The sequence below is a fragment of the Scyliorhinus torazame genome, chromosome 20, assembly GCF_047496885.1.
Source record: "Scyliorhinus torazame isolate Kashiwa2021f chromosome 20, sScyTor2.1, whole genome shotgun sequence".
Taxonomy (NCBI): Eukaryota; Metazoa; Chordata; class Chondrichthyes; order Carcharhiniformes; family Scyliorhinidae; genus Scyliorhinus; species Scyliorhinus torazame.
Window position 1 is genome coordinate 24,588,448 of NC_092726.1, and position 21,588 is coordinate 24,610,035.

General features: G+C 50.1%; 1 protein-coding gene across 1 annotated transcript in view; it reads right to left on the reverse strand.

Moving 5' to 3' along the window:
* Positions 1–21,588, reverse strand: part of LOC140397075 (myoferlin-like) — a 183,794-nt gene that overhangs the window by 65,316 nt on the left and 96,890 nt on the right. The window contains exons 26-31 of the mRNA XM_072486107.1: positions 18,475–18,586; positions 15,149–15,226; positions 10,010–10,191; positions 8,725–8,883; positions 2,317–2,418; positions 1,465–1,626 (exon numbers count right to left, since the gene is read on the reverse strand). Of these exons, the coding sequence (XP_072342208.1) occupies positions 1,465–1,626; positions 2,317–2,418; positions 8,725–8,883; positions 10,010–10,191; positions 15,149–15,226; positions 18,475–18,586 (795 nt within the window). The remainder of the gene's footprint in view (positions 1–1,464; positions 1,627–2,316; positions 2,419–8,724; positions 8,884–10,009; positions 10,192–15,148; positions 15,227–18,474; positions 18,587–21,588) is intronic.

Consider the following 21,588-nt stretch of genomic DNA (forward strand, 5'->3'; position numbering starts at 1 on the left):
GCGAGAGAGGGGAAATCAGCCAGGGTTCCTGCTCCTTATCAATGTCCAGTGGTCCCTGGGTTAGAGAGAGAGAGGGGAAATCAGCCAGGGTTCCTGCTCTGATCACTTTCCAGTGATCCCTGGGTTAGGGAGAGAGAGGGGAAATCAGCCAGGGTTCCTGCTCTTGATCACTGTCCAGTGATCCCTGGGTTAGAGAGAGAGAGGGGAAATCAGCCAGGGTTCCTGCTCCTGATCACTGTCCAGTGATCCCTGGGTTAGAGAGAGAGGGGAAATCAGCCAGCGTTCCTGCTCCTGATCACTGTCCAATGATCCCTGGGTTAGAAAGAGAACGGAAATCAGCCAGGGTTCCTGCTCCTGATCACTGCCCAGTGATCCCTGGGTTAGAGAGAGAGAAGGGAAATCAGCCAGGGTTCCAGTTCCTGATCACTGTCCAGTGATCTCTGGGTTAGAGAGAGAGGGGAAATCAGCCAGGGTTTCTGCTCCTGATCACTGCCCAGTGATCCCTGGGTTAGAGGGAGAGGGGAAATCAGCCAGGGTTCCTGCTCCTGATCACTGTCCAGTGATCCCTGGGTTAGAGAGAGAGAGGGGAAATCAGCCAGGGTTCCTGCTCCTGATCACTGTCCAGTGATCCCTGGGTTAGAGAGAGAGAAGGGAAATCAGCCAGAGTTCCTGCTCCTGATCACTGTCCAGTGATCTCTGGGTTAGAGAGAGAGGGGAAATCAGCTAGGGCTTCTGCTCCTGATCACTGTCCAGTGATCCCTGGGTTAGAGAGAGAGAGGGGAAATCAGCCAGGGTTCCTGCTCCTGATCACTGTCCAGTGATCCCTGGGTTAGATAGAGAAGGGAAATCAGCCAGGGTTCCTGCTCCTGATCACTTTCCAGTGATCTCTGGGTTAGAGAGAGAAGGGAAATCAGCCAGGGTTCCTGCTCCTGATCAATGTCCAGTGGTCCCTGGGTTAGAGAGAGAGAGGGGAAATCAGCCAGAGTTCCTGCTCCTGATCACTGTCCAGTGATCCCTGGGTTAGAGAGAGAGAAAGAGAGCAAGAGAGAGAGAGATGGGAAGAGAGAGAGATGGGAGGAGTGAAATCGAGAGAGGAAAGGAGACAGAGAGAGTGAAAGAGAGAGAGAGAGAGCGAGTGAAATCAGCCAAGTTCCTGCTCCTGACCACTGTCCATTGAATCCTGCGATTGGTTTAGCACAGTGGGCTTAACAGCTGGCTTGTAATGCAGAACAAGACCCCCCCCCACCACCACCACTAGAAATCCCATGTCAGAAAAGCAGCCGAGAAACACAGCAGCTCTAACTGTGAGCCTGCTCGTATTCAGTCATGGGGGATGATGGAAGCATGGTGCACCCATCGACCATTCAGCCCATACTCAAGAGAGGATCAACAACTGCAGGGCAGAGGGGAATGCCTCCGAATTCGGCGCTCAAGACTATCAGGAGAGTAAACACTTGAACCAACCACTGTGATGAAGTAGATGGGGACCAGGAAGTTTGGGTTCTTCCTGTAGTTCCTGATGGGTGCTGTTTGGATCATCTCTCCGCTGCACTCCACCACCAAGCTCGGGCTCACCACTCTCAGCATGTTATAGTTCTTGATGTTTCTCAATCCCCAGGCAAGGATCTGAGGGAAAGACAGACTTGAGTTATATCGGCTGCCATCCACTAACTCTCTGCAGCCAACTTGACAGTTACTGTTGCGAGGCAGGATGCGCGATAGCCAAACTGCGCACAGCAAGCTCCCACAAACAGGACAGTGGTCACGGCAAGATTTTGTAGTCGGAGGGGCTTTTTAAAAAAAACTGAAACCGGGAGTGTCGTCCTGGACGATGGGCTCATACCTCCTGACTCAAGAGGGGGAGAAACCACAGAATTCCAACAGTGTAGCAGGAGGCCATTCGGTCCATCAAGTCTGCACCGACCTTCTGAAAGAGCTCCCTAACCAGGCCCACTCCCCCGTAACCCTACCTAACCTGCACATTTTTGTTCACTGAGACTCAATTTTTATCATGGCCAATCCACCTAACCTGCACGTCTTTGGACTGTGGGAGGAAACCGGAGAACCCGGAGGAAACCCACGCAGACACGGAGGAGAACGTGCAAACTCCACACAGTGACCCGAAGCTGGAATTGAGCCCGGGTCCCTGGCGCTGTGAGGCTGCAGAGCTAAGTACTTGGGTCTTCCCCCAATGGAGAGTGGGGTGAGCTTCTGTACGCTGCAAGGGTGTCACAGCGAGAGGAGTGTGAACTGTGGGGTACTGCTCTGCGGGATTGAGTGTATGGGAGGGGAGGGTCAACACTCTGGACATCTCACCTCAATCGTGGTCATCTGCAGCTGCGGCCTCACTCCCACCGGCACCAGGTACGTTTCAGTGTCTTTCATTGGTGGCCGCGGAGGTAGATTCTGATCCTCATCCTACGCAATCGCAAAGGGAAAACACCATAATCTCACAGGAGACACCTGTGCAACAGGTAAAACCTTCCCCGCCCCCCCGCCCACCGCTCTTTCCGTTCCTGCTAATTGCAACGTCGGATCTCTGAGCATCAGTAACACGGTCCCCTCCGAGTAACATCAAGATGTCCGCCTCCGAACATAACCAGCCCCCTCCGAGAGCGGTTGTGCTTCTGGCTGAGAGGAAAAGGACGAAACAAGCAAGGAACAGGAAACAAAATGGAGGCAGAGATTACAGTCTGAGGTTGTTCACTCAGAGGGCTGCGTCTCTTTGGAATTCTCGACCCCAGAGAGTGGGGGATGTTCCATCACTGGGGTAGACAGGTTTCTCAGGAAATTAGGGACCTGGGAAGCGGGCAGGAAAGTAGAGGTGACGCCCAAGATTGGACGTGGTTGCAGTGAAGGGCAGAGCCAGCTTGATGGGCTGAATGGCCTACTCCTTCGGATGTACAACATTGGTATTTGTATTCTATTTTATAATAGTTGGAGGAATGTTTTTAAAAGCTTGGTCAAGGTATATATTTGTTGCAGAAACATTATTAATGAACCTAGGTTAAGGTGTCCGGACTGTGTGCCTGCTAACACTGCAATTAAGGAGTCATAAAAGTTGAGGTCATGATTGATTCCAACCACTTAACTGGGTTACATATAAAGGGCTAATGGAGTATTGTTATGATTTCTGGAGATTCCTTGGAGAGTAGATCATTTATAGGTGGTTGTATTTAGTCCTAGCTCAGCAGGCCATGTGGATGATATAATTAATGAGAGGAGCCAGGTCTATCTGTAGTTTTGCAGTTTGCCATAGGATTTGAGACTGACAAGACAACAGGATATTAAATTGAACAGTTGTTTTGCCAAATGTTGCTAGGTTGAGCAATGGTGGACCGGATCTGCTCTTGAAAGGAACTCTTTCCAAAGGTCTACACAACTAAGCAAGTAATCTGTTTGTTAAATTTAATTTGAAGTGGCATTTGACCTGTATTGGGTTGTTTAATTGGAGTCAGTTGCAGGTACAGATATTAAGTTTAAGCTTTTCCATGTGTTTAAAAACTGTTTAACTGATGGTTGTAAAATAATTTTATTTGATGTTAATGTGGGTAATTCTATGTTTAAATTAAAGTTTGCTTTAACATAAAATATTGTTCATGGTCATCATTCCTGGGATGAAGTATCCATTCCTCCCAGTACTACAAATTTAAAATAAAATTGTTTGTGGTTCTTGTCCAGGATCCTAACAAATGTTGGGGGCTGGTCCGGGATTGTAACAAATGTTGGGGTCTTGTCCGGGATTGTAACAAATATCGGGGTCTTGTCCGGGATTGTAACAAATATTGGGGTCTAGTCCAGGATCCTAACAAATGTTGGGGTCTGGTCCGGGATCCTAACAGATGTTGGGGTCTGGTCCGGGATCCTAACAAATGTTGGAGTCTGGTCCGGGATTACAACAAATGTCAGGGTGTCTGGTCCGGGATTGTAACAAATGTTGGGGTCTGGTCCGGGATTACAACAAATGTTGGGGTCTGGTCCGGGATGATAACAAATGTTGGGGTCTGGTCTGGGATTGTAACAAATGTTGGGATCTGGTCCGGGATCCTGACAAATGTTGGAGTCTGGTCCGGGATTGTAACAAATGTTGGGGTCTTGTCCGGGATTGTAACAAATGTTGGGGTCTAGTCCAGGATCCTAACAAATGTTGGGGGCTGGTCTGGGATTGTAACAAACGTTGGGGGCTGGTCCGGGATTGTAACAAATGTTGGGTTCTGGTCCGGGATTCTAACAAATGTTGGGGGCTGGTCCAGGACTGTAACAAATGTTGGGGTTTGGTCCGGGATTGTAACAAATGTTGGGGTCTGGTCCAGGATCCTAACAGATGTTGGAGTCTGGTCCGGGATCCTAACAAATGTTGGAGTCTGGTCCGGGATTACAACAAATGTCAGGGTGTCTGGTCCGGGATTGTAACAAATGTTGGGGTCTGGTCCAGGATTACAACAAATGTTGGGGTCTGGTCCGGGATGATAACCAATGTTGGGGTCTGGTCTGGGATTGTAACAAATGTTGGGAGCTGGTCCGGGATCCTGACCAATGTTGGAGTCTGATCTGGGATTGTAACAAATGTTGGGATCTGGTCCGGGATTGTAACAAATGTTGGCGTCTGGTTCGAGATTGTAACAAATGTTGGGGTCTGGTCCGGGATGATAACAAATGTTGGGGTCTGGTCCGGGATTGTAACAAATGTTGGGATCTGGTCCGGGATTGTAACAAATGTTGGGGTCTGGTCCGGGATGATAATAAACGTTGGGGGCTGGTCCGGGATCCTAACAAATGTTGGGGTCTGGTCCAGGGTTGTAACAAATGTTGGTGTCTGGTCCAGGATTGTAACAAATGTTGGTGTCTGGTCCGGGATGGTAACAAATGTTGGGGTCTGGTCCGGGATTGTAGCAAATGTTGGGGGTTGGTCCAAGATTGTAACAAATGTTGGGGTCTGGTCCGGGATTGTAACAAATGTTGGGGTCTGGTCCGGGATCTTAACAAATGTTGGGATCTGGTCCGGGATTGTAACAAATGTTGGCGTCTGGTTCGAGATTGTAACAAATGTTGGGGTCTGGTCCGGGATGATAACAAATGTTGGGGTCTGGTCCGGGATTGTAACAAATGTTGGGATCTGGTCCGGGATTGTAACAAATGTTGGGGTCTGGTCCGGGATGATAATAAACGTTGGGGGCTGGTCCGGGATCCTAACAAATGTTGGGGTCTGGTCCAGGGTTGTAACAAATGTTGGTGTCTGGTCCAGGATTGTAACAAATGTTGGTGTCTGGTCCGGGATGGTAACAAATGTTGGGGTCTGGTCCGGGATTGTAGCAAATGTTGGGGGTTGGTCCAAGATTGTAACAAATGTTGGGGTCTGGTCCGGGATTGTAACAAATGTTGGGGTCTGGTCCGGGATCTTAACAAATGTTGGGGTCTGGTCCGGAATTGTAACAAATGCTGGGGTTTGGTCCGGGATCTTAACAAATGTTGGGGTCTGGTCCGGGATTGTAACAAATGTTGGGGTCTGGTCCAGGATCTTAACAAATGTTGGGGCTGGTCCGGGATTGTAACAAATGTTGGGGTCTGGTCCGGGATCTTAACAAATGTTGGGGTCTGGTCCGGGATTGTAACAAATGTTGGGATCTGGTCCGGGATTGTATAAATGTTGGGGGCTGGTCCGGGATTGTAACAAATTTTGGTGTCTGGTCCAGGATTGTAACAAATGTTGGGGTCTGGTCTGGGATTGTAACAAATGTTGGGGTCTGGTCCGGGATCTTAACCAATGTTGGGGGCTGGTCCGGGATCTTAACAAATGTTGGGGTCTGGTCCGGGATTGTAACAAATATTGGGATCTGGTCCAGGATTGTATAAATGTTGGGGGCTGGTCAGGGATTGTAACAAATTTTGTGGTCTGGTCCGGGATTGTAACAAATGTTGGCGTCTGGTCCGGGATTGTAACCACTGTTGGGGTCTGGTCCGGTATTGTAACAAATGTTGGGGTCTAGTCCGTGATCCTAACAAATGTCATGGTCTGGTCCGGGATTGTAACAAATGTTGGGGTCTGGTCCAGGATTATAACAAATGTTGGGGTCTGGTCCAGGATTGTAACAAATGTTGCGGGCTGTTCCGGGATTGTAACAAATTTTGGGGTCTGGTCCGGGATCCTAACAAATGTTGGGATCTGGTCCGGGATTGTAACAAATGTTGGGGGATTGTAACAAATGTTGGGGGCTTGTCCGAGATTGTAACAAATGTTGGGGTCTGGTCAGGGATTGTAACAAATGTCGGGGTCTGGTCCGGGATTGTAACAAATATTGGGGGCTGGTCCGAGATTGTAACAAATGTTGGGGTCTGGTCAGGGATTGTAACAAATGTTGGGGTCTGGTCCGGGATTGTAACAAATGTTGGGGTGTGGTCCGGGATTGTAACAAATGTTGGGGTCTAGTCCAGGATCCTAACAAATGTTGGGGTCTGGTCCAGGATCCTAACAAATGTCGGGGCCTGGTCCGGGATTGTAACAAACGTTGGGGTCTAGTCCGGGATTGTAACAAATGTTGGGGTGTGGTTCGGGATTGTAACAAATATTGGGGCTGGTCCGGGATTGTAACAAATGTTGGGGTGTGGTCCGGGATTGTACCAAATGTTGGGTTCTGGTCAGGGATTGTAACAAATGTTGGGGTCTGGTCCGGGATTGTAACAAATGTTGGGGTCTGGTCCAGGTTTGTAACAAATGTTGGGGTCTGGTCTGGGATTGTAACAAATGTTGGGGCCTGGTCCGGGATTGTAACACATGTTGGGGTGTGGTCCGGGATTGTAACAAATGTTGGAGTCTGGTCCGGGATTGTAACAAATGTTGGGGTCTGGGCCAGGTTTGTAACAAATGTTGGGGTCTGGTCCGGGATTGTAACAAATGTTGGGGCCTGGTCCGGGATTGTAACAAATGTTGGGGTGTGGTCCGGGATTGTAACAAATGTTGGGGGATTGTAACAAATGTTGGGGGCTTGTCCGAGATTGTAACAAATGTTGGGGTCTGGTCAGGGATTGTAACAAATGTTGGGGTCTGGTCCGGGATTGTATCAAATGTTGGAGGCTGGTCTGGGATCTTAACAAATGTTGGGCTCTGGTCCGGGATTGTAACAGATGTTGGGATCTGGTCCGGGTTGTAACAAATGTTGGGGTCTGGTCCAGGATTGTAACAAATGTCGGGGTCTGGTCCGGGATTGTATAAATGTTGGGGGCTGGTCCGGGATTGTAACAAATGTTGGGGTCTGGTCCGGGATTGTAACAAATGTTGGGGTCTGGTCCGGGATTGTAACAAACGTTGGGGCCTGGTCCGTGATTGTAACAAATGTTGGGGTGTGGTCCAGGATTGTAACAAATGTTGGGGTCTAGTCCGGGATCCTAATAAATGTTGGGGTCTGGTCCAGGATCCTAACAAATGTCGGGGTCTGGTCCGGGATTGTAACAAATGTTGGGGTGTGGTCCGGGATTGTAACAAATGTTGGGGTCTAGTCCAGGATCCTAACAAATGTTGGGGTCTGGTCCAGGATCCAAACAAATGTCGGGGCCTGGTCCGGGATTGTAACAAACGTTGGGGTCTAGTCCGGGATTGTAACAAATGTTGGGGTGTGGTCCGGGATTGTAACAAATGTTGGGGTCTAGGCCATGATCCTAACAAATGTCGGGGTCTGGTCCAGGATCCTAACAAATGTCGGGGCCTGGTCCGGGATTGTAACAAACGTTGGGGTCTAGTCCGGGATTGTAACAAATGTTGGGGTGTGGTCCGGGATTGTAACAAATATTGGGGCTGGTCCGGGATTGTAACAAATGTTGCGGGCTGGTCCAGGATTGTACCAAATGTTGGGGTCTGGTCAGGGATTGTAACAAATGTTGGGGTCTGGTCAGGGATTGTAACAAATGTTGGGGTCTGGTCCGGGATCCTAATAAATGTTGGGGTCTGGTCCAGGATCCTAACAAATGTCGGGGTCTGGTCCGGGATTGTAACAAATGTTGGGGTGTGGTCCGGGATTGTAACAAATGTTGGGGTCTAGTCCAGGATCTTAACAAATGTTGGGGTCTGGTCCAGGATCCTAACAAATGTCGGGGCCTGGTCCGGGATTGTAACAAACGTTGGGGTCTAGTCCGGGATTGTAACAAATGTTGGGGTGTGGTCCGGGATTGTAACAAATATTGGGGCTGGTCCGGGATTGTAACAAATGTTGGGGTGTGGTCCGGGATTGTAACAAATGTTGGGTTCTGGTCAGGGATTGTAACAAATGTTGGGGTCTGGCCCGGGATTGTAACAAATGTTGGAGTCTGGTCCGGGATTGTAACAAATGTTGGGGTCTGGTCCAGGTTTGTAACAAATGTTGGGGTCTGGTCTGGGATTGTAACAAATGTTGGGGCCTGGTCCGGGATTGTAACAAATGTTGGGGTGTGGTCCGGGATTGTAACAAATGTTGGAGTCTGGTCCGGGATTGTAACAAATGTTGGGGTCTGGTCCAGGTTTGTAACAAATGTTGGGGTCTGGTCCGGGATTGTAACAAATGTTGGGGCCTGGTCCGGGATTGTAACAAATGTTGGGGTGTGGTCCGGGATTGTAACAAATGTTGGGGGCTTGTCCGGGATCCTAACAAGATAGCAGAAAGCACAATCCAATTAGTTCTACTCCCCTTTAGCCCACCCCCGCACTGTACTACCTAACAGTCGCTAATTTCTCACAATGCAAGAAAAATCTATTACTCTCTGTTTCATAAGTAGCTCGAAGGACACCAGAAGCTCTCCACTGAACCGCTGTCCTCGAAAGACCGGAGACCACTGTAGCTGGGAGACGGGCTGCGCTGACGAATCCAGCTTCACACTCGGGTAGCACAGGGCAGCGCCCATATACTCGTTTTTGCTCTAGTAAAACAATGGGGAAATATCAACACCTCTCCTGCCGAATGGACACCCGTCACTTCATTCAAAGCCCCGGGTCCTGGCACAGGCCGGGTTTTTCCATCCCAAATGTGGCAGGAATCGTCAGATAATTTGACAGACCATCCAAAAGGACTTCTGACGGGAATTCCGGCCCCGCGATGGGCGAGACTGGAAACTCCTGGCCACAGCCTCCTGTGGACAACCAGATGGTGCAGTGACGTAGTGATAATCTACTGGACTGGTAACCAGAGGCCTGGGGCTATTAATTAGGGGCATGAGTTCAAATCCCATCACGGCAACTAGGGGGATTTAAGTTCGATGAATTAATTGCAATAAAATATGAGTTTTGTGATCATTATTAAAGAAACAATCAGATTGTTGTATAAACCCATCCAGTTCACTCGTGGGGAAGAAATCTGCCGTACCTTAGACAGACTGGCCTGTATGTGATCCACAGCAATGTGGTGGACTCCGAACTGCCCTCGAATGACCAAGCAAGCCACTACGTTGAGTCAAACAAAATCCACACGGACTGCAGCGGTTCAAGGTCATGATTCACCACCACCTTCTCAAGGGGTGGGTGAAATGCAGGCCCATGTAGCAGCGACCCGCACGTCCCATGAACAGATGATGGAAGGAAGGTTGCCCTGGCAATGGGCTGCCACAGAGAGGAAGGCTCGAATGGCCTCCTCCTGTCTGTAGCTCACTCTCGTCAGTTTGAACCACATCCTTCGCCACCGATAATCCATGAGATGCAGTCCAGGGTCTGGAATTTGTATAAATTGCACTTTAAGGGGATGTCTGACAGCAGAATGGCCACATCCATAAGGATGGACCGACCAGCGAATGATGTATGACCTTGAAATGCACGAGGAGCGAGAACACATGTCAGGAACACACGGTACAACACATGGTGCAACATTCCTCCTTGCTATCCAATATCTTTCATCTATGTAACTGCGGACAACTTCACAGCCGACCCTCCGCTATGAATGAACAAGCCCTCAGCTCCACTTCTGGGAACTGGGAAAATAACATGGGGCCGGCGGCTAGATTGAACACCAGTAGGATTGGCATCTTCAAAGGAAATCGCTGCAAGGGGACGTACCATCCGATTACTGTCGAACAATTCCAGCAAGACAAACGGCGGCGTCTCCACTATTTCCCGCAGGCTGCCGTAGACTTCGATCTCTTCAAAAATCAAGGTTTGGTCCCAGATAGGATTCAGATTCCCTCTAATCACCTCGGTACGCTTGCTCTGGTACAGGAATGACACTTGGATGTAAGTATCTAAAAGAAGAGAAGTAAAGTTCCAGTTCATCCCTCACGGAAGTGCAAGTAAAATCCCGAGACCCATGTCACGGAAAGGTGCAAGCGCTCGTCCATTCCCCGTACCACTGACCATCGTTTAAACGCTTCTGCTTCCTCTCTATCCAAAGCCATGATGTGGAGATGCCGGCGTTGGACTGGGGTGAGCACAGTACGAAGTCTTACAACACCAGGTTAAAGTCCAACAGGTTTGTTTCGATGTCACTAGCTTTCGGAGTGCTGCTGCTTCCTCAGGTGAATGGAGAGGTCTGTTCCAGAAACACATATATAGACAAATTCAAAGATGCCAAACAATGCTAGGAATGCGAGCATTAGCAGGTGATTAAATCTTTACAGATCCAGAGATGGGGTAACCCCAGGTTAAAGAGGTGTGAATTGTATCAAGCCAGGACAGTTGGTAGGATTTCGCAGGCCAGATGGTGGGGGATGAAAGTAATGCGACATGAATCCCAGGTCCCGGTTGAGGCCACACTCATGTGTGCGGAACTTGGCTATAAGTTTCTGCTCGGCGATTCTGCGTTGTCGCGCATCCTGAAGGCCGCCTTGGAGAACGCTTACCCGGAGATCAGAGGCTGAATGCCCTTGACTGCTGAAGTGTTCCCCGACTGGAAGGGAACATTCCTGCCTGATGATTGTTGCGCGATGTCCGTTCATTCGTTGTCGCAGCGTCTGCATGGTCTCGCCAATGTACCACGCTTCGGGACATCCTTTCCTGCAGCGTATGAGGTAGACAACGTTGGCCGAGTCGCACGAGTATGTACCGCGTACCTGGTGGGTGGTGTTCTCACGTGTAATAGTGGTATCCATGTCGATGATCTGGCACGTCTTGCAGAGATTGCCATGACAGGGTTGTGTGGTGTCGTGGTCACTGTTCTGAAGACTGGGTAGTTTGCTGCAAACAATGGTTCGTTTGAGGTTGCGCGGTTGTTTGAAGGCAAGTAGTGGGGGTGTGGGGATGACCTTGGCAAGATGTTCATCGTCATCAATGACGTGTTGAAGGCTGTGAAGAAGATGACGTAGTTTCTCCGCTCCGGGGAAGTACTGGACGACGAAGGGTATTCTGTCGGTTGTGTCCCATGTTTGTCTTCTGAGGAGGTCGGTCCGGTTTTTCGCTGTGGCGTGTTGGAACTGTCGATCGATGAGTCGAGTGCCATATCCCGTTCGTACGAGGGCATCTTTCAACGTCTGTAGATGTCTGTTACGCTCCTCCTCATCTGATTCCATTCCAGGCAGGAATGTTCCCTTCCAGTCGGGAATCACTTCAGCAGTCAAGGGCATTCAGCCTCTGATCTCCGGGTAAGCATTCTCCATTCTTCAGGACCCGCGACAACGCAGAATCGCCGAGCAGAAAGTACATGAGTGCGGCCTCAACCGGGACCTGGGATTCATGTCACATTACATTCATCCCCCACCATCTGGCCTGCGAAATCCTACCAACTGTCCTGGCTTGATGCAATTCACACCTCTTTAACCTGGGGTTACCCCATCTCTGGATCTGTAAAGATTTAATCACCTGCTAATGCTCGCATTCCTAGCATTGTTTGGCATCTTTGAATTTGTCTATATATGTGTTTCTGGAACAGACCTCTTCATTCACCTAAGGAAGGAGCAGCGCTCCGAAAGCTACTGACATCGAAACAAACCTGTTGGACTTTAACCCGGTGTTGTAAGACTTCGTACTCTATCCAAAGCGCCACTGGATTTGAAACTTGGACCTTTATCCGTGTTTGGCTGCAGGAGGGATTGTGTTAGATTCGAATCCAGTCCACACCCAGAACTGCGTGCCAATGCCATCCCAACCCGGGGAGGCAATTTACAGCTAATGGAACCTCATCAAATAGTGAGCCTGGGATTGCCGCAGAAAGTTAAGATCAGGGCTGAGGATTCGATCTACTCACTGACCATAGGCATCTTGCAGTATCCCATTGTCCCATCAAAAACTCCCAAGACACGTAAAGCACGGGGTTAGAAACAGACTACAGCTCCCTCAACACTGTCCCCATTAAACACTCCCAGGACAGGTACAGCACGGGGTTAGATACAGAGTAAAGCTCCCTCTACACTGTCCCCATTAAACACTCGCAGGACAGGTACAGCACGGGGTAGATACAGACTAAAGCTCCCTCTACACTGTCCCCATCAAACACTCCCAGGACAGGTACAGCACAGGGTTAGATACAGAGTAAAGCTCCCTCTACACTGTCCCCATCAAACACTCCCAGGACAGGTACAGCACGGGGGTTAGATACAGAGGAAAGCTCCCTCTATACTGTCCCTATCAAACACTCCGAGGGCAGGTACAGCACGGGGTTAGATACAGAGCAAAGCTCCCTCTACACTGTCCCCATTAAACACTCGCAGGACAGGTACAGCACGGGGGTAGATACAGACTAAAGCTCCCTCTACACTGTCCCATCAAACACTCCCAAAACAGGTACAGCACGGGGTTAGATACAGAGTAAAGCTCCCTCTACACTGTCCCCTTCAAACACTCCCAGGACAGGTACAGCACGGGGTTAGATACAGAGTAAAGCTCCCTCTACTCTGTCCCCATCAAATACTCCCAGGACAGGTACAGCACGGGGTTAGATACAGAGTAAAGCTCCCTCTACACTGTCCTCATCAAACACTCCCAGGACAGGTACAGCACGGGGTTAGATACAGAGTAAAGCTCCCTCTACACTGTCCCCATAAAACACTCCCAGGACAGGTACAGTACGGGGTTAGATACAGAGTAAAGCTCCCTCTACACTGTCCCCATCAAACAGTTCCAGGACAGGTACAGCACGGGGTTAGACACAGAGTAAAGCTCCCTCTACTCTGTCCCCATCAAACACTCTCAGAACAGGAACAGCACGGGGTTAGATACAGAGTAAAGCTCCCTCTACACTGTCCTCATCAAACACTCCCAGGACAGGTACAGCACGGGGTTAGATACAGAGTAAAGCTCCCTCTACACTGTCCCCTTCAAACACTCACAGGACAGGTACAGCACGGGGTTAGATACAGAGTAAAGCTCCCTCTACTCTGTCCCCATCAAACACTCCCAGGACAGGTACAGCACGGGGTTAGATACAGAGTAAAGCTCCCTCTACACTGTCCTCATCAAACACTCCCAGGACAGGTACAGCACGGGGTTAGATACAAAGTAAAGCTCCCTCTACACTGTCCTAATCAAACACTCCCAGGACAGGTACAGCACGGGGTTAGATACAGAGTAAAGCTCCCGCTACACTGTCCCCTTCAAACACTCCCAGGACAGGTACAGCACGAGGTTAGATACAGAGTAAAGCTCCCTCTACACTGTCCCCTTCAAACACTCCCAGGACAGGTACAGCACGGGGTTAGATACAGAGTAAAGCTCCCTCTACACTGTCCCCATCAAACACTCCCAGGACAGGTACAGCACGGGGTTAGATACAGAGTAAAGCTCCCTCTACACTGTCCCCATCAAACACTCCCAGGACAGGTACAGCACGGGGTTAGATACAGAGTAAAGCTCCCTCTACACTGTCCCCATCAAACACTCCCAGGACAGGTACAGCACGGAGTTAGGTACAGAGTAAAGCTCCCTCTACACTGTCCCCATCACACACTCCCAGGACAGGTACAGCACGGGGTTAGATACAGAGTAAAGCTCCCTCTTCACTGTCCCCATCAAACACTCCCAGGACAGGTACAGCACGGGGTTAGATACAGAGTAAAGCTCCCTCTACACTGTCCCCATCAAACACTCCCAGGACAAGTACAGCACGGGGTTAGGTACAGAGTAAAGCTCCCTCTACACTGTCCCCTTCAAACACTCCCAGGACAGGTACAGCACGGGGTTAGATACAGAGTAAAGCTCCCACTACTCTGTCCCCATCAAACACTCCCAGGACAGGTACAGCACGAGGTTAGATACAGAGTAAAGCTCCCTCTACACTGTCCTCATCAAACACTCCCAGGACAGGTACAGCACGGGGTTAGATACAGAGTAAAGCTCCCTCTACACTGTCCTCATCAAACACTCCCAGGACAGGTACAGCACGGGGTTAGATACAGAGTAAAGCTCCCTCTACACTGTCCCCTTCAAACACTCCCAGGACAGGTACAGCACGGGGTTAGATACAGAGTAAAGCTCCCTCTACACTGTCCCCTTCAAACACTCCCAGGACAGGTACAGCACGGGGTTAGATACAGAGTAAAGCTCCCTCTACACTGTCCCCATCAAACACTCCCAGGACTGGTACAGCACGGGGTTAGATACAGAGTAAAGCTCCCTCTACACTGTCCCCATCAAACACTCCCAGGACAGGTACAGCACGGGGTTAGATACAGAGTAAAGCTCCCTCTACACTGTCCCCATCAAACACTCCCAGGACAGGTACAGCACGGGGTTAGGTACAGAGTAAAGCTCCCTCTACACTGTCCCCATCACACACTCCCAGGACAGGTACAGCACGGGGTTAGATACAGAGTAAAGCTCCCTCTTCACTGTCCCCATCAAACACTCCCAGGACAGGTACAGCACGGGGTTAGATACAGAGTAAAGCTCCCTCTACACTGTCCCCATCAAACACTCCCAGGACAGGGACAGCACGGGGTTAGATACAGAGTAAAGCTCTCTCCACACTGTCCCCATCAAACACTCCCAGGACAGGTACAGCATGGGGTTAGATACAGAGTAAAGCTCCCTCTATACTGTCCACATCACACACTCCCAGGACAGGTGTAGCCTGTTTTTATATACGGGGTAAAGCACTGTCCCTCACTATAACTTAATCCCTTCTCTTTGCAGCTTCCATCTCCTTCCTCAGGCCCACTCCTGTTTGCACCTTTCCATTCAAACTCACACAAGTACAGTGCCTTCCCCCTCACACATGTCCATCCCCTGACAATCAGAGGCAAGTGCTCCACCTCATATCAAGGTACTAACCTGCAGAATTACTGTTATCTTTGGGAAGTAAACCTCTCGCCTGATAGATGTAGCCGCGAAACTGGAAAGCGTTGGGTGCTGTGCGGAGGAGAGAATGACAGAGCTGGTCAGGAGGTTCCCTCATCGCAAGGCAAACGTTTCAATCCTTAAACCCCAAACATAGCAACAGCATACTTTAAACATTGCTGATACAACTACACTGTGACTGACTCAATTCATAGATACATAAGATACATAGAAGATAGGAGCAGGAGGAGGCCTTTTGGCCCTTCGAGCCTGCTCCGCCATTCATCACCATCATGGCTGATCATCCAACTCAATAGCCTAATCCTGCTTTCTCCCCATAGCCTTTGACCCCATTCTCCCCAAGTGCTATATCCAGCCGCCTCTTGAATATATTCAGTGTTTTAGCATCAACAACTTCCTGTGGGAATGAATTCCACAGGCTCACCACTCTTTGGGTGAAGAAATGTCTCCTTATCTCTGCCCGAAATGGTTTACCCTGAATCCTCAGGCTGTGACCCCTGGTTCTGGACACACCCATCCTTGGTAACATCTTCCCTGCATCCACCCTGTCTAGTCCTGTTAGAATTTTATAAGTCTCTATGAGATCCACCCTCATTCTTCTGAACTCCAGCGAGAACAATCCTAACAGTTCCTCTGATCCCCCCTGCGTTAAGCGGGCATTTGCCACTGTTTGAACAAGGATGAGTGTTTATGAATATTGATTCAGAGGTCTCGCTTCTACGACAAAGATGAGGAAAACTTCCTTCTCAGAGTGTTGTTCGTCTGTGGAATTTTCTTCCCTGGGATCAGTGGGGGCTGGGTCATTTTCCAAGCCGTGTTGGATAGGTTTTCGATGGAGAGGAAAGTCAAGGGTTATGGAGGCCAGGCAGGAAATAGAGCAGACCCAAGGGGCCAAATAGTCCACTCCTTCCCCTAAGTCCTCTGTTCCTCGTACAGGCAGGTTGCCGAAGCTTTCTGTGTTGGATTCATCAGGACAAATGTAAGAATGCCAAACTTTAAACGATCACAACAATTTATACGACAGGAGAAAAAAGGGGGCAGATTGGTTGATTGGGAGGCTGACCAGGGCAATGTCTCAGCCAAACAGAGCTGGGCTGGCGGACCAACCAATCAGCACCCATAATCGCCCGTCGTTTGAAATTTGGTATTCTTGCATTTGTCGTGCTGCATGCCGAGTGAAAAGTTTCCCCGACGTATCTCTCTTTTTGTTTCAGCCAGATTCAGTTTTTCTTTTTGAATCATAGAATAGAATCATTGGATTGGATTGGATTGGATTTGTTTATTGTCACGTGTACCGAGGTACAGTGAAAAGTATTTTTCTGCGAGCAGCTCAACAGATCATTAAATACATGGGAAGAAAAGGGAATAAAAGAAAATACATAATAGGGCAACACAAGGTATACAAATGTAACTACATAAGCACCGGCATCGGATGAAGCATACAGGGGTGTAGTGTTAATGAGGTCAGTCCATAAGAGGGTCATTTAAGAGTCTGGTAACAGCGGGGAAGAAGCTGTTTTTGAGTCTGTTCGTGCGTGTTCTCAGACTTCTGTATCTCCTGCCCGATGGAAGAAGTTGGAAGAGTGAGAAAGCCGGGTGGGAGGGGTCTTTGATTATGCTGCCCGCTTTCCCCAGGCAGCGGGACGTGTAGATGGAGTCAATGGATGGGAGGCAGGTTCGTGTGATGGACTGGCCGGTGCTCACGACTCTCTGAAGTTTCTTGCGGTCTTGGGCCGAGCAGTTGCCATACCAGGCTGTGATGCAGCCCGATAGGATGCTTTCTATGGTGCATCTGTAAAAGTTGGTAAGAGTCAATGTGGACATGCCGAATTTCCTTAGTTTCCTGAGGAAGTATAGGCGCTGTTGTGCTTTCTTGGTGGTAGCGTCGACGTGGGTGGACCAGGACAGATTTTTGGAGATGTGCACCCCTAGGAATTTGAAGCTGCTAACCATCTCCACCTCGGCCCCGTTGATGCTGACAGGGGTGTGACAGGGCTCTGCTTCTGTGCCACGGGGTGAGGAATTTCCTCATCGCCAAGGCCAATCTTGGAGCTCTAAAAGGGGGCAGTCATCTTCCCGATCTCCCCGGTCTGCTTTTCGACGTGGAACATTGCAAACTCACGTCAAGGGTGGGGGGGGGCATTCACCCTGGTTAAATAAGGAAATACTTGCGTTTATGTAGCGCCTTTCACTTCAGCAGGACAGCCAATGAAGTACTTTTTCCAAGTGTCATCACTGTTGTGACAAAGGGAGCGTGGCAGAAAAGGTGCGCAGAGCAAGATCCCACAGACAGCACTGTGAACGATGATCAGATAATCTGTGACAATGACTGAGGGATCAATACTGGCCAGGGCACTGGAGGTAGCTCCTTTCTTCTTCCAGGCAGTGGCACGGGATCTTCCTTTTCCCCCAATTCTTTTTTTTCCTGATTAAGGGGCAATTTAGCGTGGCCAATCCACCTACCCTGCACATCTTTGGGTTACATAGAACATACAGTGCAGAAGGAGGCTATTCGGTCCATCGAGTCTGCGCCGACCCACTTAAGCCCTCACTTCCACCCTATCCTCGTAACCCAATAACACCTCCTACCCTTTTTTGGTCACTAAGGGCAATTTATCATGGCCAATCCACCTAACCTGCACGTCGCTGGACTGTGGGAGGAAACCGGAGCACCCGGAGGAAACCCACGCAGACCACGGGGAGAACGTGCAGACTCCGCACAGACAGTGACCCAGCGGGGAATTGAACCTGGGACCCTGGCACTGTGAAGCCACAGTGCGAATCACTTGTGCTACCATGCTGCCCAAACCGTGGGGGTGAGACCGACGCAGACACGGGGAGAATGTGCAAACTCCACTCGGACAGTGACCCGGGGGCCGGGATCGAACCCGGGTCCTCGGCGCCGTGAGGCAGCAGGGCTAACCACTGCGCCACCGTGCCGCCTCCCTCGTCACGGCATCTTTAATGTATATCTGATGGGGTGGATAGGTTTTGGTCCAAACCTTCATCTAAAAGACAGACTCTCGGTGCTGATCCGTAGGGCAGGTTTCTCAGGCGTGCCTTTCGCTGGCGGATGGAATCTTTACTCCTGTTGCTGTCAATGGGAATTCCCAGTGAAGCCACACCAGGCCTCGAAACCCGCAGACGAGGGCGCACTGCCAGTGGCACCAGAGAATCCCGCCGCTAGCCATTTGGCCGAAGTCTCAGCCTAGATACCAGCACTCTCGTCTCCGGGTGGGACTTGAACACATAGCCTGAGGTGAGAGAGCCACAGTTTTCCTCAACCACTTTAAACTTACGGTCCAGAATACAAGATATAAAGGGCGCAGTCATCCCATAAAGCTCCTGATGCCCAGGTATCTTCTCCTGTTGCTCAGGCTCGTCCAGCTGCTGCTCACTGTCTTCCTGACACTGAAAGAGAACAGGCACAGCATCAGCCACCACACTGCCCCTGTGAACACTCAGAAAGGACCACTTCTCTGCACAGATATCCAGCACTCCTTTCTGCATCAATTCTGCACTCAACGTGAAGGAATTTTGTGTCGGAGAACTGAAACACTTTGGGCGGGCTGTGACAGCACTGAATATTCCGAATATTCCCAGGACAGGTACAGCACGGGGTTAGATACAGAGTAAAGCTCTCTCTACACTGTCTCCATCAAACACTCCCAGGACAGGCACAGCACGGGGTTAGATACAGAGTAAAGCTCCCTCTACACTGTCCCCATCAAACACTCCCAGCACAGGTACAGCACGGGATTAGATACAGAGTAAAGCTCCCTCTACACTGTCCCCATCAAACAGTCCCAGGACAGGTACAGCACGAGGTTAGATACAGAGTAAAGCTCTCTCTACACTGTCTCCATCAAACACTCCCAGGACAGGCACAGCACGGGGTTAGATACAGAGTAAAGCTCCCTCTACACTGTCCCCATCAAACAGTCCCAGGACAGGTACAGCACGAGGTTAGATACAGAGTAAAGCTCCATCTACACTGTCCCCATCAAACGCTCCCACGACAGGTACAGCACAGGGTTAGACACAGAGTTAAGCTCCCTCTACACCGTCCCCATCAAACACTCCCAGGACAGGTACAGCACGGGGTTAGATACAGAGTAAAGCTCCCTCTACACTGTCCCCATCAAACACTCCCAGGATTGGTACAGCACGGGGTTAGATACTGAGTAAAGCTCCCTCTACACTGTCCCCATCAAACACTCTCAGGACAGGTACAGCACGGGGTTAGATACAGAGTAAAGCTCCCTCTACACAGTCCCCATCAAACACTCCCAGGACAGGTACAGCACGGGGTTAGATACAGAGTAAACTCCCTACACTGTCCCCATCAAACAGTCCCAGGACAGGTACAGCACGGGGTTAGATACAGAGTAAAGCTCTCTCTACACTGTCTCCATCAAACACTCCCAGGACAGGCACAGCATGGGGTTAGATACAGAGTAAAGCTCCCTCTACACTGTCCCCATCAAACACTCCCAGCACAGGTACAGCACGAGGTTAGATACAGAGTAAAGCTCCATCTACACTGTCCCCATCAAACGCTCCCACGACAGGTACAGCACGGGGTTAGACACAGAGTTAAGCTCCCTCTACACCGTCCCCATCAAACACTCCCAGGACAGGTACAGCACGGGGTTAGATACAGAGTAAAGCTCCCTCTACACTGTCCCCATCAAACACTCCCAGGACCGGTACAGCACGGGGTTAGATACAGAGTAAAGCTCCCTCTACACTGTCCCCATTAAACACTCCCAGGACAGGTACAGCACGGGGTTAGATACTGAGTAAAGCTCCCTCTACACTGTCCCCATCAAACACTCTCAGGACAGGTACAGCACGGGGTTAGATACAGAGTAAAGCTCCCTCTACACAGTCCCCATCAAACACTCCCAGGACAGGTACAGCACGGGGTTAGATACAGAGTAAACTCCCTACACTGTCCCCATCAAACAGTCCCAGGACAGGTACAGCACGGGGTTAGATACAGAGTAAAGCTCTCTCCACACTGTCCCCATCAAACACTCCCAGGACAGGTACAGCACGGGGTTAGATACAGAGGAAAGCTCCCTCTACACTGTCCCCATCAAACACTCCCAGGACAGGTACAGCACGGGGGTGAGATACAGAGTAAAGGCCCCTCTACACTGTCCCCATCAAACACTCCCAGGACAGGTACAGCACGGGGTTAGATACAGAGTAAACCTCCCTCGACACTGTCCCCATCAAACACTCCCAGGACAGGTGCAGCACGGGGTTAGATACAGAGTAAAGCTCCCTTTACACAGTCCCCATCAAACACTCCCAGTCAGGTACAGCACGGGGTTAGATACAGAGTAAAGCTCCCTCTACACTGTCCCCATCAAACACTCCCAGGACAGGTAAAGCACGGGGGTTAGATACAGAGTAAAGCTCCCTTTACACAGTGCCCATCAAACACTCCCAGGACAGGTACAGCACGGGGTTAGATACAGGGTAAAGCTCCCTCTACACAGTCCCCATCAAACACTCCCAGGACAGGTACAGCACGGGGGTTAGATACAGAGTAAAGCTCCCTCTACACTGTCCCCATCAAACACTCCCAGGACAGGTACAGCACGGGGTTAGATACAGTGTAAAGCTCCCTCTACACTATCCCCATCAAACACTCCCACAACAGGTAAAGCAAGGGGTTAGATACAGAGTAAAACTCCCTCTACACTGTCCCCATCAAACACTCCCAGGACAGGTACAGCACGGGGATAGGTACAGAGTAAAGCTCTGTCTACACTGTCCCCATCAAACACTCCCAGGACAGGTACAGCACGGGGTTAGATACAGAGTAAAGCTCCCTCTACACTGTCCCCATCAAACACTCCCAGGACAAGTACAGCACAGGGTTAGATACAGAGTAAAGCTCCCTCTACACTGTCCCCATCAAACACTCCCAGGACAGGTACAGCACGGGGTTTAGATACAGAGTAAAGCTTCCTCTACACTGTCCCCATCAAACACTCCCAAGACAGGTACAGCACGGGGTTAGATACAGAGTAAAGCTCCCTCTACACTGTCCCCATCAAACACTCCCAGGACAGGTACAGCACGGGGTTAGATACAGAGTAAAGCTCCCTCTACACTGTCCCCATCAAACACTCCCAGGACCGGTACAGCACGGGGTTAGATACTGAGTAAAGCTCCCTCTACACAGTCCCCATCAAACACTCCCAGGACAGGTACAGCACGGGGTTAGATACAGAGTAAAGCTCCCTCTACACTGTCCCCATCAAACACTCCCAGGTCAGGTACAGCACGGGGTTAGATACAGAGTAAAGCTCTCTCCACACTGTCCCCATCAAACACTCCCAGGACAGGTACAGCACGGGGTTAGATACAGAGTAAAGCTCCCTCTACACTGTCCC